Source organism: Nyctibius grandis, chromosome Z (assembly GCF_013368605.1).
Source record: "Nyctibius grandis isolate bNycGra1 chromosome Z, bNycGra1.pri, whole genome shotgun sequence".
Taxonomy (NCBI): domain Eukaryota; kingdom Metazoa; phylum Chordata; class Aves; order Nyctibiiformes; family Nyctibiidae; genus Nyctibius; species Nyctibius grandis.
This window is the reverse complement of record NC_090695.1, coordinates 68,355,279-68,371,491: the sequence shown is the minus strand read 5'-3', so window position 1 is coordinate 68,371,491 and position 16,213 is coordinate 68,355,279. Positions and strand designations below refer to the sequence as shown.

The window sequence follows — 16,213 nt, the reverse complement described above, 5'->3', positions numbered from 1 at the left end:
TGAACTAGCAAGCTGCAGATGCTATCTGCACTGGTGTAAACCAGCTTCTCTTGAAGGTAAAGAGGAGATCTTGGATGGCATGAGGACCCTCTGGTCCCGCATGCCTCTCAGAGTCTGTGAGAGCAACCTAGTGCACTGCTTGGAGAAGTGTACGGGGAAGAGTTAATCTTGTCTAGAAGAAAAAGTGGTTTTCCTTGTGAACCACAATTCCAGAATAACCAGACTCAAAACCATGAGCATATTTGCATTTATCACTTCTTTCATACACACCCTCCTCAAAACAAAGCTGAAGTCTTGCCCTGACCCGGATGGTGCCAGAACAGAAAAGGGTTGAGTTCAGCCCTGATGCAACTTCACTGCCTATCAGAACCAGAGGAGGCATTTAGTCCATTGTCTAGAAGGGAAACACTCTCCATACTCCCCTCTGCCTCACCAAAACCCTGGCCGAGGGCACTGAGCCACAGAGGAGGACACACACTGCTCTCATTAACTGTTTTGGGCTACTGCAGAGCACTGAGGCAATAGCTTCTATGATACAACCAGAAATTCCACTATAAGGGGAAAAAAACCCACACTCTAACTTTCAACTTCAAACAGCAACTCAGCTGCTCCTCGAGCACAGCGTGAGTGAACACGATTTTGTCAATTTGTTCCATCTGTTCAACTTGTGCAGCTAATACAAGATGTGGGATCTGCTGCCAGCACATGTAAAGATCACAGCCAACACCTATTCACTCTCCACTGCTATTTTCCTCCTTGCCACCCTTCAAGGGGGAGGGAATACCTCACAGCACAAATTTGGATCAGATTTAATACAGGAAGCCGCAGCCCAGCACAAGGAGGCTCTGTGCAAGCAGATGACAAACCGCATGTCCAGGGAAGGGAAGAAAAAGGTCGGGGGAGTGGCAGTGGAGGAAATCGCCGACCCACCTTGCAGCTGTGCTGAGAAGCCGTAATGCAAACGGTCATGACAGATCGGATAGGTTAGCTACAGCTGTATGTAGATAAGAGCACTGGAAGAGAAAACGCACCCAGCCAACACTGCCTCCAGGCCAGACCACCCACTCCCATTTACAAACTCATCCCCTCTCCCTTAGAAAACTGCCTCCCACGTTGTCCTGCCAAATTGTACCCACTCATAAAGCCAACAGGCTGAGAACCAAGCAATGAAAGAAGCCTGCCAGATCTCCGCACACAGCCCTCCAGCACCCGCCCAGGAGGAGGACAATTTGCCATCAGGTTTTCTGGCATCACCAAAGGACCTCAAGGCCCCTTTAAAAAAAGTGTTGTTTGCTGGTGCCCTCGGAGAGGAGAAAACGTTGCTTAGGACATGCCAAAACACCAATCCATCCCTCGTGTGCCAAGTTCAGCTCCACGTCAGTCTCTCAGAAAGTGGCCAGGTGCAAGCATTTGTGCTGTCATACCAGCCATGTGACAGACAACTTTGGGAGGTTAAGAGAAGGCTGTCGAAAAAGCACAAGGGAAAGAAGGAGACCACCAAAGAACAGCTTAACTTACAGTAAAAATGGCTCCCTTCAACAGGAGGAGCACACAAATTGCTATCACAAACAGCATATGTGGGCAGAGCTTTCACACTAACATCCAGCCCCTGTCAGGGGGCTCATAGACACACAATAAAAAATATAACCATTGGCATGTGACATTACCAATTTGTGGTTGCAAGGTACGGTAAAAAAGGGCATGTACATTTAACATTACTGCAGTGGATGAAAACTCAGCTCTCCCGCATCTCCCCCCCCTCCCCTGTTCTCACAAGTTTGGTCATCCCTCAAACACTGCTCCCTTTCACATCTTTATTCCTCACCTGGCTTAACCACTTTACGCTCTGTGTTATTTTACTATTGACCTTGCTGAAAATGAAAGTCTGTGGAAAGAATACCAAGAAACCACTACCAGTTGTGCTTAATTTCTAAAGAATTTCAAAATTTCAGTAATTAAAATTTCCTAAAAAGCTCTGAAATCAATAGCAGAATTGCTGCTTTCAAAGCAAACAGTACTTCATTATAAACTGTTCATACCAATGATTTTAAAAGACATTTAATCTTTCATAAATAGGGTTACTGAAATGTTTCTGGGCAGAAAGATAAAAGTAACTTGTTGACTTCTTTCTACAGAAAAGTTATAAAAATTAAGGGAATTTTAAAAATCTTATATATGGGATTTTTTCATATCAGCAGTCACTTTTGCTTAATGATTCAGAAGAAAGTGAAATCCTCGAAAATTATGTGGGATGCAGGAATGGGGGTGAGGAAGGAATTCCTACTGACTCATGTGAACAGCTGGCACCATGAAAAAACAGATAAGATTACCCTTTGCAAAAACAAGCCTAATTACAAGCCATTAGGGAATTCAAGCTACCTCATTTACATTCAGTACTTACAAAAATAATATTAACATTTCCAGTTTAAATGAATGATCAGTGTTAACTCTTCTTCTGTTGCATTTTCAATAACAGAAAATATGCTAACATGGTATGATACCAGAAAGCAAAATACAAGGGAACCTCTTAAAAAAGAAGTGTGTTAGGCTGCAGGCACTCCACGGCTAGTAAATGAGGAGAAATGTATGGCTAAGACCAAAGACGTCTTCTTGATAAAAAATGCTCTTGTTCACATGCTGTTGGTTCCCTCATTCTGCCAGACAAATGTGTGTGTGTCAGAAGGCCGTCTTGAGCCATTAATCTCTAGCACTGAATTCCCAGTCAAGTTGGCAGGAATTAGCCACGAAGTTCAAAGTTGCCCCTACTTTGATTATCCCGCTCCTCCAGGATGTAAAAATGCACCAGTAGAACTGTTGCCACCTCACAGATGATCCTCCCTGAATCCAACCTAAAACTGTACCTTGTTTGTAAATTCTGTTTTCACCTTCCCTCCCCCTTTACTCCCTCAGCATCAGCCCCAGTTGGTAACGATCAGGTATTATTCTGTCTATTAGTGTCTCCACCTTGAGATAATTCCCTATGACAAGCGTGGCAGCTTTCGTATAACAGTTTAGTTTTCCTGTGTTACATCAATATCCTATACCATTTTAAAACATAACTTCTTTCTATTGATACATCTCAATATCCTCCTTTTTTACAGCTTTGTAAATGCAGTATCACACTCAGCAAAGACAGCCCTGCGTCTTTACAAAGCAGCTGGTTTGTATTAATAGTGCCCTTCTTGGGGAAGATGGGGAGGAGGGGTAAGGACACAGACCTCAATGCTAATTAGTAATCATAATAATTAATTCTAAAGCTGTGGGTGATCAACGGGCCAAGCAACATGCCTTCCATCACAGGGCTGGCATGTCCACTTGAACCAATGCAAGCCACTGATTCCTGGAGTCTCCCTGACTGTTCCAGTTTAGTTCCATGCCCCATGTCAGTACATCCAGGGTACCAGGAACACTCACAGCTCCTTTAGTGAAGAAAAGCAGAGGACAAGGAAGGACAGGCAGGCTGTTGGGGACTGGAAGGGGAAATGTAACTATGGGCAGTAAGAAGAGAGTAGAACACCCCTAAGAGAAGAGAAGATCTGGAAAGTTCACATATGAGCATAGACATACAGCACAGGGAAGGAGATGTGCGGGCCCTTGGCCAGGGCCACACAAACAGTCCTTAGCACATGGAACTGATTACACAGAGGACAGGGAGGGATCCAAAGTGTAAGAGGTTCAGGAAAGTAAGTGGTGGGCCTGAGAGGAAGGACAATGGGAATGTGAGCACCTTTGGGAGCAACACCAAGTGGGCTAGCCTCCAAAGTTTCACTCTGAGAAGCCAGCAAGGGAGGAGATCCAAGGGCACCTCTTCCTGACTTTATCGTTGGCAGACTGTGCTGAGGTTCAGCACTAATACATGTAGATCGTGAACACGATCTCAGATTTCCGTTTCCCTTACAGCTATGGGGGCGGGGGGGAAGGTGGGACACCAGACACATTTTTTTCCTGCTGTTTCAGAATAACAACAAAAAATACCCACAAAAAAGAAAAAACAAACAGCAAGGATACAAGAGAATTTGGAAAAGCATGTAGAAAAATGCTTGCTTAGAAATCTAGAAAGTATAGTAAGGTTCCAATCCAGCAAAATATCTAAGCTATGTTGAATTTTCTCCCTGCCAGTAATACCTTCCCTTACAACTCAAAATCCTTATGTCAGCAAAATATTTTAAGTGAAACTTCCAGTAAGTAGACTGTAATGAATGGATCCAATATATTTAAAAACCATTAAAAAATCAAAGCTAATACCTGAAATACTGCTTTGCATGATTTATCAGTGCAGGAAACTTGATTATTTTGTTTAGATGCATCCAATTTCCTAACACTGCCCAACATATTTTCAGAAGGAATAAAATAAGCCAAATACTGGCAGTTACCTACATGTTCTCTAAGAATCATTGGCTGCACTGGTTGTCTGTAAATAGTGTAAGTTAAAATTTACAGTCCAACTAGGTCAGCACCATTTATTTTTCTGTTGGCAAAAGCTTCCTGGAGACTCTCCCAACAGAAAGACAGAGGTAGGACAGAAGTACTCCTGGGCAGAATATGTTTGCTGTTAAATTTGCTGAGACCTAACAGTACTATTTATTTTAAATACAAAACAGTTATTTGTCTCAACATGTGTAATTATAGTATCTTTAATATCTTTAATAAGCTGACTTCAATATAATTATCATCGTAGTACCCGAAAGGCCATGCCTTCTCTTGTCTTCCCCTGCCCTGTTACAATTCACCACAGAAAAAGCACCACCACAGAAAAAGTGAGGATACTTGACTGGAAATCTAGACTATATAGTAAGTTCCCAATCCAATAAAACACATAAGCCGCACTGAATTTTCTTCATGCTAGCAGTCCCAGCTGAAGCTAACAGGACCACTCATGTGCTAAAAGTTAAGCCTGTGCCAAAATACATCACCAGACAGGGTCTTTTCACTTACTGTTCTCAAAACACACAGCAAACATTTATTTTCCCAAGACAGTGGGCCATATTTGGCCATTAATTATAAAGCAGAACTCCTCATTAGCTGCTTAGAAATTAATAGCATGAGATGGCTCCTCATGGATATAATCTCTTAAAGCTTCAAAACTGCCTTACTGGGGAGTAAACTTAGCCACAAAGAATTTAAGTGACCTGTTGGAGAAACAGCAAGTCAACGTGAGAGTTGGGATCAGCACCTAGGTGTTCTTCCTCCTGCTAGCAGTCTTTTAACTGTGTGACTATATTCGAAGAGGGGAGCGTTACTAGTGTGAAAAAGTGGTTACTACTGTAGAATTTAGAAAAGTTCATGCAACTCTCTCTTACCTTGCAGCCAGTCTCGAAAGTAGTGCAACCACATTTTGGGAAGCTGCCTATCCTCTTCCAACAAAACATATGTCACATTGCTGAAACTTCTGTGAAGTTCATAAAGTAAGTGCTGGACATTTGGATAGTCTGCTTTCTGTGTCACAATATACATGTTGTAGAATGAAAAGTACTTGAACTGTGCGGCAATGAAGTCATATTCACGTGTTTCCCGTGGTACAATGTCTGTGAGATCTAGTCCATCTCGCACCCGGGTAGTTCCATAAAGGCTGAGCCCAAGCAAACCCAGAAAAAGAAAAATAACCACAATCTGCAACAGAAAATGAAAATGCATTCGGTTTTAGGTTTCTAAAGAAACTAACAATTCTTAATGGCATACTACAAAGCCAGGTTCAGAATTAACACCCATCTTTACTTTAAAGAAAAGCTCTTCTTTAAAGCTTTTATTTCTTCATTTTTTTTCATACACATGTACACTACAAGGCTAAGCTAATTTGTGCTTTATTGAAGGGGATATGCATCATGGATGAGAAATTTATATCGTAATAACGTTTAAAAGTGGCTTCAGTTTCACTATTCACAAGCTTACGTCACTGAAAGTCACCAAAACCCTCACTCATAACTTATATTTGAAAAGTATATCTCTACACCACTTGCAAAATAAAACTTTTAAACTATGAAATTAGCTGTAAAATTATTAAGAATTGTTATTCCAAAAGAATTCTATTTATTCCTCATATTTAATACCACTGCCAGGATAATTTTATTACTGGGCAAGGCAGAAGTCTATGATTGAAAAACAGGTAAATAGTTCCCCGATTACCTTAGCTTTTGGTTTTAGAAGGAACGGAGCATAATGCTTTTCTGCAAAAGATGAGAGCGTCCACTTCGTACAGGGTGGCTCAAGGCAATGCATACTGGAGTCTGAGAATTGGGAAAGCAAATCCCTTGTCGAGCTCGTGCTTTCTGGGCTCTGGCAGCTAAGATTATCTTGCGTCACTGTCACTGGCTGCACAGATATTTCTGAGTGAGGCTCTGCTGTGGTGTAATACACCTGCGTATGAGGATCGTATTCTGTGCGCAACTGCACTGTAGACTGCATCGTAATCTGAGTTTCATGTGCAAAACTGTGACTGCTGTAGGGGGGTGGAGGACTGTAGCAAGTATTGTCGTTTTCTGCGTATGCTTGAGGCTCAATTTGAATCACTCTAGTGACACACGGACTGTAAGAGAAGAGACAAACATCCGTTCGCATTTAGATAGATCTTTATTTTAATCAGACTAGATAGGATAACCTGCTTCCATCTGAGACTGCTTCTACTACTATTAGATGGTTTATATTAATTAAGTGGAACATTCTGATGTGAATTTTATTCTGGACCTTTAGGAAACATTTCTCAGATGTGGTTCAAAATGTAGGCCTCTCAGAATATGTGTACATTTCTTGTGCTCAGGAAAGAAGGAACCAGCATCTGTCTGAAGACATTGACATCTACTCACACCACTCCATTAATTACACACGCTAATCAGGTCAATACCCAGGTAGCTGCACACAGTCTGAACGCACAATATGTGTGAGTTTGCATCTACGTGCCCATGCTGAGAATTAAGCTATTTAGATCAAAATGTAAACACATGACATAGTGAGTTCTTCTGTTTAGAACTATTAAAGTAACTGTTAAATAATATTTGGGCCTTCTGGATAAGATCTCAGACTTTTGGGAGGCAGGCTGAAACACTTGCCATACACTGACTGAACGTTTTAAAAATTAAGTAAACATATGCAAGGATTAATTCCTAGGAAGGATGGGGCAACGTGAAGAAACAAAATTACAGCAGTAATTGAAGCATTCCCTTTATTTTAGTCTATACAAGACCCTGACAGATACCTAGTTTATAAAAAAAAACTATCTAAGATAAACCTCTTCGTGTAAATGAGAAATGGCAAATTGATGATAGAAAACAATATCAGAGATTTTTCACCAAGTGGACAAATGCTACAAAAACAAGAGGAATTCAGCATGTTGCCTACCTAAACAAAGCAAGCTCTCATTAACTGCATTTCTTCATATGTAAATGGGCCTGAATTCTGATACACATTTGGTGAAACTTTAGATCAGGAAACAAATGGAAGGTCTGATTGCCCTGTATTTCTGAGAATCAGGGCTCCAAAATTCAAGCATATTAGGCCATCCACTGAAACTGTGACTGAATGAGAAAAGAAAGTAGGAGTCCTGGTTTGGGATCGACTCCCTGTTCTAACCACTCCCTCGAAAACAAATTTAGGAAACGGCTTTCTCTCTTTGACATCAAAATTAAAATGTCAAACTATGTCAGCTCCTAGGCTAAGATGACACAAGGTGGATTCTCCATATCCTGGTTATGACAGTTAAAGAGTACATGTGTAGAAATGTAGCTGATCCTCTTCATTGCAGGCAAAAGCAAAAACTAAGGTAGAAAACATCCTTAATTTCTAAGCAGTGGCTCCATTGATGACAGCAGACTCCTCCTACCCCACTCTATGCTCAGAGCTGGCTGTGTATCAGGCAAGAGTCTGTGTACACACTCTTTGGAATGGCAATATTACCATTCTAAATTACAATTGTAGCCATAACAGAAACTTTATCAAGCATTATCCTGTAACGGTACTGATCATCCTGCATTCCTCATAGTCCTATGAAAAACTCAGCTAAGGGGAAGTAATTTTACAGTTTATGCATTATGTTTATACATCTAAGTTTAAAGGCATAAAAAGCATAACAATTAGCACATAGTGATTAACTGTAAGTAAGGCTTCCCAGTACCCTGAGATACGTACAGTCTTCCAAGATTACGCAATGCTAGCACTGGACACGTTGCAGTACCCCATAACATTCTAAAAATACTTGAGTATATTCCTAAAGCATGGATCTTTTATCTGCTTTCAAAAAGTTGTCCTCCAACCGCCAAAATGAACATACGTATGAATGAAGGGAAAAACAGGGCTGGGGAGAGAGGGAGACAGACAGACAAACATATTCTAACTTTTTCCCTCACTCAGGTAAAAACCAAGGTAGCAAACGTAAGTCAGTCACTAGCAACGAAATCATAACCATAACATACTGACCTTATTGCAATGAAGAACTCCCACTCCCGGCAAGGAACGGTAGCACTGACTGGTGACCACAAAAAACCCACACTTCATACATCAATCTATCACACATCCTCACCTTGTAAAACAGCAGAATATATCCAGTCTCCTGTCTTCTCGACGATAAAGGTCCATGCTCAGGATAGCAGGAAAAATCAGCAGAACCATAGCAAAGTTGAATACTACCACAACTGCTGCCTAGAGATCAATCACAGGAGAAGTGATGTTGTTACTAAGCTTCATGCAGGGCACCAGCTTTACAAAGCATAAAACTTCCTTTCAATTCTCATCCGTTCACCCATTTATCATGTCAACCTGTCGGATGCTTTCAAGCTTTTCCCTGAGGAAACTGGGAGGTATACTTCTACATTCCCACTTCATCACGGTAGGCCTATTATAGTTCCTTAGTTTCTTTTAATAATACACTTCATACTATACATCTGTGCCTGGAGGTGTGGTGATGATTTTAGTGGAAAAAAAGAGTCAACAAATCATACTTTTGCATGAGATTCTGCCGTATTTAGAGTCTCACAGTAAAAAAAAAGATGGAAGCAAAAGCAAACCTGGAACTAGAACTGAAGTTCTCACATTTAAGGGATCTGAAGTAACTTAAGCATCACAATAACATTCAAGCACATTATTAAATCGGAAATTAAATAAATGTTTAAGTAAATTTTAATGAAACTGTTCTATTTAGTAAAATATTATCCACTTGATGTACTTAAAAGTCTAGCCAAAAAGAGCAACATTTTGGGTTTATCAGGAATCATTTTTAAAGGAGAATCAAAATTAATCCAAGATCACATAGTAAATCTACATATTAATATGCTTGCGTTTAACAGAACTTGATTAATGAGCCAGTCTACCAAAATGAGTCTTAAATTGGAACAAGAATACATGTTAAATTGGAACAAGAATACTTGGTTTAATTTGTAAAGTGAACATTATGTAATGAAAAAAAGCAACCTCCCCACCCACCCCCTTTCAAACCATACTTCAAACCCTTTCCCACACAGAGCTTCCCAGAGAATCTCCATAAACATATGTGGTGCAGCATCTATCATTATTATTAATAGGATTTATTTGTAATGCAGAATTGTTAGGAGCACTAGTCATCACAAAGGGAAAGCCTGGGCACAGATGGGACTGTAAGATAGTTATAAGAGTAGGAGATACACTGGGAAAAAAATGGTTGAGCCATCAACAGGTAAAAAAAAAAAAACCTGAAATCCTTATATTTTACCCATTAGATAAGCAGTAGCCATCTCAATAGTAGCTGTTTCATGTTAAGGAAATTGTACAAACTATCAAGTGCCTCCACCTGTAACTTCTGAAGTAACGACCACTCAGGTTAAAACAGTCGTAAAAAAGAACAAAAGTTGGGCTACAAAAATGAAGTCGCTGACCTGATATAAATAGGCCCTCCTTTTTCCAACATAAACGAATGTCTGCTTTACATGTTGAAAAATCAGGCCTCAAACCTGGCAGCTCAAAAGATGTAATATCCAATATCCATGTTTTAAAAATTCTTGACTTATGTGTCAAATAAATAATATAAATTGCCTAAATAATGCAATTTTTATTTTTGTGTCTCTTTATCTGTGAAAATCAAAGTACTAACCCACTGAATGATTTTTAGGGTTCTGAAGCTGTCAAAGTATAATAAAAATACTAGATATTGGTTTTACTTTTCTGAGAATCAACAGAATCAACTAGTTATGTAAATATTTTCTAGTCATTTAAATCATAAATATATTGTATACAAAGGTGGGTTTTATTGGCGTTTCTCTTTGTTGTCTCCAGCCTTCCTGAAGTAAGATTTTGGTCCTGCTAGTTGTCTGTAGACATAACTACTAAAACAGAATTTACCTAGTACTTAAAGCCAAATTAGTATTTAGCCATCTTTGAGAAAAAAGATCCAGTGACTATTTCATGATTTATAAATATCCACACAGAAAGGTATGTAAGGTCATAGCCAAGACTTTAAAATTAAGTGATTTCCTTTTGATCCTCTGTAGAATTAATTGAATCTGTCAGAAAAACAAATGGCTGCTGTTACAAGCAAGGTGTTTGTTGGACCTAGTTCATACAACTGCTTTCTTTACTGCTGCTAAACCAGAGAAGGTTAAATCACCCATATAACGTGAATAATTAGTTGTGTCTAACCAAGATCTTCTATCAAGGATCAGCTAAGATTTATTGAGATTTGGAAAAAACAGCTGAGGCCTGACTCAATAATTCTTACTCCTCCCAGCATGGCTGAACAACTAACAGAAGTCGCCTGTTCCTGCTCCATAAACTGCAAATGCTTCATGCCTTATCAGTTCCCTTTGTAGACCCCAACATCCTTTAACCTCAAATGTGGCTAAACCTGAAAACCAATACTTTAATGTATGGTAGAGATGCCATTAAAGTTAGTTACATTCACATTTGATTTTTTAAGAAGCATCAAAACTAATGCAACAACACACAGTAAATCTGCCTATTAACATGGCATCTCTTTTAAAAACAACTAGATTTTCCATTGTGCCATCCCGGTGTTGCTGTACTAACCCTGCAAGTAAAACATTTTTAAACAATCCTCTCTATTCTGATTTGTACTTAAACAGATTCCTAGAGCTTAACATCACACTTCCTACATATTGCACACTGTCTCTCCCTCGCCCACCTCCCCTGTATTTCAAGGATGTAACAGTTCAGTTTTTGCCATACAGAAAATATTGTTCTTGTACCAACTCTGATTTGTTGTGCCATAAAAAAACACCCGGTGACTTGATAAGGAGAGGGAAGGAAGAACGGTTGAGGAGTGACTCAAGCTGATGCATCAGCCACCACCTCCCCTCCCAGTGCCATTTAGACATTTGGTGGCTGGGAATCAGAACGTATGAGAAATGCGATCAACGGCAATACCCACAATCTGTAATAATTGCATTGACTGGAAGAGCACCAACAAAAAACTATGGTAGCAGAGCTTCCAGAGTACAGGCAATCTGTCAGCAGCACCCAAGCTGAGAGCACGCTTAGGATTTTGGGGGACAGGGCATCTTCTCTCACCCCTTCAGAGACTAATGGTCAGACAGGAGAGGAAAGGGCCTCAGACCTTCTCCTTGAGAAATCAACAAAGGTAAGATTAGTCCTAGAAGGGATGAAATGGTGCCTACTCAAGGGTGTAAAATGAAGGCATTCAGTGAAATGAGACCAGAGAGTAGCAAAAAAAATCCATTAATCACAAAAAAAGTTGGTCACTTTCTAAGAAACATGCTCTGCTTTTTGCATCTTTTCATAATGCACAGCCTAAAAATACTATTGCTGCTGCAACTGTTAACGGAGACAGAAGAATGGCAGTCTGTGCTGGAAGCAGCAAGCGAGACGCAAGCCAGGCTGGTAGGCTGGGGCCCCGCGGAAGGTATATGCTGCTATGTGCCATTCCTGGCAGCCCACCCAAGGAGAACGGGTGTGCTGTATAGCCAGAGGTGATGAACAGACGAGGAGGTCTGTCAGGGAAACTTCCACCCTACTGCTGCCTATCTGCAACTCCCTCCTGACAGCATACAGACTCGGATCCCCCCTTTGCCTGCCCCCGACCTGTCCTTTTCCCTTAGGCTTTAATTTTGCCTGTTAAATTCTCATGTCAGGAGCAGGGAAAGGTAAATAACGTGGGTAAAAGGAGGGGGACAAACCTCTTCAGCAGAGTCAGATAACTGAATGAACTTAAAAACTTATGTTCTTTCTCTCCACAAACCCACCACCACCACCTGGTAATGCACTTTTACATTTAGGAAAAAAATTTGTTATTCTTATGGTGAGGGAAAACGTTACTGCTAAGGATTATCGGGAAAAGTTCCACCCCTGCTCATTTGTGAATCCACACCACTCCTCTGCTGTTAGGGGAGGAAGTTTCTGGTGTAAGCAAGAAGAGGCAGATGAATTTTTATGAAGCTGTACCTTGTCTTTCCTGGGCAGAATTTATTTCATAACGGTGTCTGAATAGTCTGTCTGAGGAAAGAATCCAGCCCACCAGCAGTTATACTCTGCCTTGCCTTCCTTCATTTATACTCAAAACAAAGGGCTATGTTTACGACACTCCTACTGCAAACTTCAAAAACTTTCAGTGGATTTCTCTGACATCCTCCACCACAATTTTAAGAAATGAAACACATCTGAAAACTCAGGACCTACTCCTTCAAAGTCCTGAGCACTCTTCCAGGTCATTCTTGTGACTGAGTATCTGGGACATGTTCAATATCTCAGAGTCCTAAAACTAGTTAAGTAAGGGGCTAATAAGATCACCAAATGAAAAAAAATTAAAACAGTGAAAAAGCTAAAACAGACCCTATCTGCATAATGGAATTAATTTTAAAAATCTCACTTTCAAAAGGACTGATTTCCGTTTTCTTGAAACTCGGCAAGAGCTAACCCTAGCGAACTCCTAAGACAGCATGACACTTACATCGTTTGAGGTCCATAAAGTAAATTAACAATGCAGAGGTATCAATGAACTGCTTTAGCTGGCAGAACAGAACAGAAGCTGAGAAAGAAGAAAGCATTGATATGCAAAATGCGAGTTTCTAACTAAAAGTTGGGCTTGCAGATGCAGGAAACCATTTATTCTCCCTCAGCAGCTGGGTTATTTTACAGATACTGGGCCTCAAAAGTTACGCAAACTGACAACTATCTTGCAACGTCTTAAGACAAAGTGAATGAAGAGTAAAACAAGGTCAAGAACAATCCTTTTTTTGAGCCCATCTGTTAAAAATTCACTATCTAGATGAGAAGGCAGCAGCATCTGTGAAAAGTAAATGCAGTATTTCATTGCTTTCTAAGTCTTGCTAGAAAGCTATCAAAGATGGCAAGGACTTCTTGTTTAAACAAGCCTGAGTAAGAGGGAAAGGGAGGAAGAAGACTGTAAATAAAGAAATCCATATATAAATACAGACCACCTACCAAAATCTGCCATGGGTATCTGATTTGAATGCGGTGATTAATGTATCACCTGATTTTGATTTTACCTGGTGAAGCTAGGCAAAGCCAGTAATAGATGTTCCTTTCTAGCAACAAAGGATGTTATTTTAGTGGTTCCTAAACTATATACATATCAGTTACATATACTGCTCTAGCACCAATAAATCCTCATTACAGGTCTCCAGTTGCCCTTTTTTTGCACGTTTTTCTATCTCTTATATACATATAAGGGGTTACTATGTGCAAGCAAAGACAAATTACAGATGCACGTGCGAAAAGATTGAGCAACTCAAACATTAATTTCTGGACACCCAAATGTTCCTACACACAGATTCCATACTAATCATTGCCTTAAAAATTACTTTGATCGTGATGTTTTTATTCTGAATAATATCAACATGTTCATACATGAATATGTTGAAATCTCACTGGAAACTTTTTGTCATTTTGCTGTGCAGACTTCGTTTTCTGAATGTTCCTAACAGCGTGACACCAGGCAAAAATAAAAGACTTTAGGAAAGGTATATTTAACTTCTACTCAGATTACAGTAACAATTACAGCTGTTGTGTCCACGTATGTTCCAAAGGCAATCTGTCATGTTCTGATGTGAAGAGTGAGAAAAGAGAAAGGCTGAGCAAAATCTGATCAGATAAGAAAGAATTAATTTTGGTGGCTCCCACTCAACAGCTTAGCAGTGCAATTAGGACAAAATGGCCCATCTCTGCCGAGTACTTCTTATGAGATGCATTTAGGCTGAAGTAACTTCTGTAAAGCACAGGTACTACAAAGTGTGACAAAACAAGCCTTCTCTGATTCCTAGTGAAGATCTCCAGTATCCTGTTAGCTGCTTAAGGTACATGTTGAATGTTAGAAAATGGGCCATAGATTTCGGAGACATTAATAATTTCTTCCAATAGAAGAAGTGTTACACCTCAAAAAATATTTCACACATTGACACTGGTCTTTGCCATAAAATAAACCAATTCACTGTCACATGACCTGTAAGAAGAGACATCTAGGTTTTGACAAAGCAGCAGAGCTAAATACCGCTAACCATTCAGGACTATGGATCTGGTTTTAGTTGCCACAGACATCTGCTAAACAATGCAGAAAACCATTTCTCTATTATTCACTACCAAATTGCCTATTGAGAAGGAAATGGCAACCAAATTATTAATGCTTCTTGGTAACGTAACTGCAATCGCAAACAGTTTACCATTTTACAGCTTAATGCAGGCATACTTAAATCTCTGAAAACAGCAATAATTGCCACATGTATTAAAAATTGCTTCCTCTGGATATCCAAGGGTTCAAGGAGAACCAAAAATGACTGGAGAACCAGGCTACAGCAGAGGAAAAATAACTACTGAAAATGTACAGTTTGCCTGCTCTGCACCAAGGTCAGACAGTGCTATAAATTGCTCGTGTATTAAACCAGTGTCTGGGGAGAAACTCCCAAAGCTTTCTTCAAAGAGCCCTTACTTTTAGAAGAAAGATTCCTCCAGCATCCTTAGTATTTCATATTCCTGAAGGTATATTATCACAAACAAATACAAGACAAAGAGAGAAAGAGAGAGCGAGCGATACATAGTTCAGCACATAAAATCCACATTTTCTCTCAAAGCAGTTGGAACGTAGAATTCTTGAAGTTTTCTTCAAGTTTGCTAAAATTACATTGGGAGCAAGGCAGTATAAACTGCTGCAGTAATAATTAATATGGCAAATGCATATTCGCTGCTGTCATTGCACTTTGGTTACAGTTTTTAAGAGCAGCAAATTGGACAAACGTGAATGAAACGATTAAATTCCTACTCAGGAATGTTACAGTACACAGTACAGTCTACTCTTGACTTAAGAATGCAAATCTTCCTGGAGACTTGTTTCTGCTTAGTTGCATACATCTCAGTTTTTGCACTCAACCCAGCTGTGATGGGGCAGGGTATTCTTTCACCTGCTAAAAGGATGTGAGAAACTCCAGGCATGAGAAATGGGAGGAGCAGGATCAAGGGCAGACAGCAGTTAATTGTTACCCAGATCTACGGTAAACAGTGAACACACACTGGTTCAGTGAACTGCAGCAGCACTGAACAGACTTTAACACTACCACTAAGAGGTATCATCATTGGCCTTCCATGATGGGACCATGCATAACAGCTAAAAAAATAGCATATAAACTTACTTGGAGTGAAAATGCTCGTAAAGCAGGAATAGGGATTAAGGCAGCCATAAAGAAAGCGGTAACATTGCTGATAGATGTAAGGGCTACACTTGCTCCTGTTCGCTTCAAACATTCACCTGTTCTGTCCTGCAAAACAAACGACGTGTCTTAAAAGTCAAGTGAATCAGATGATGTCCTGCAAATGAAGGGGTCATCCTACAGATATTACACAGTAATAGTGAAAAATTATTGCAATGAAATTCTGAATACAAGTGTGCATTTGAAGGTATGTGAAAATAAACAATATACTAAGTATACTGTTCAGGAGAAAAGCAGATGACACATGAAGTGCTCATGTTTTTTGCAGTTAGCAAACATTATCGAAACTGATTCTGGCTTCAGAACACAAAACTAACTGGGTACTGACATTATATCAAATACATCTATAATTAAGTAGGATGTATCTTCTACCAGTGGAGTCACTTGGTGTTCGCTTTTTTCATGTATTAACAGCATAGAGGCATAACATAGCTACGCATCTTGAAGAAGTATATTACAAAACAAAAAAAAAAACAAAACCCAGGGACTACACACAAAAAATGCAGAGAAATCAAAATAAACACATGACCCTTCCCAAACCCAACACGCTATTTTGAAGCATA

The 16,213-nt window shown here is 39.8% G+C and overlaps 1 protein-coding gene across 1 annotated transcript in view; it reads right to left on the bottom strand.

Annotated features, from left to right (window-relative positions):
* The window catches only part of PTCH1 (patched 1), a 69,471-nt gene that overhangs the window by 20,673 nt on the left and 32,585 nt on the right, over window positions 1–16,213 (bottom strand). The window contains exons 12-15 of the mRNA XM_068423271.1: window positions 15,573–15,698; window positions 8,510–8,628; window positions 6,124–6,523; window positions 5,301–5,610 (exon numbers count right to left, since the gene is read on the bottom strand). Coding sequence (XP_068279372.1) covers window positions 5,301–5,610; window positions 6,124–6,523; window positions 8,510–8,628; window positions 15,573–15,698 — 955 coding nt within the window. The remainder of the gene's footprint in view (window positions 1–5,300; window positions 5,611–6,123; window positions 6,524–8,509; window positions 8,629–15,572; window positions 15,699–16,213) is intronic.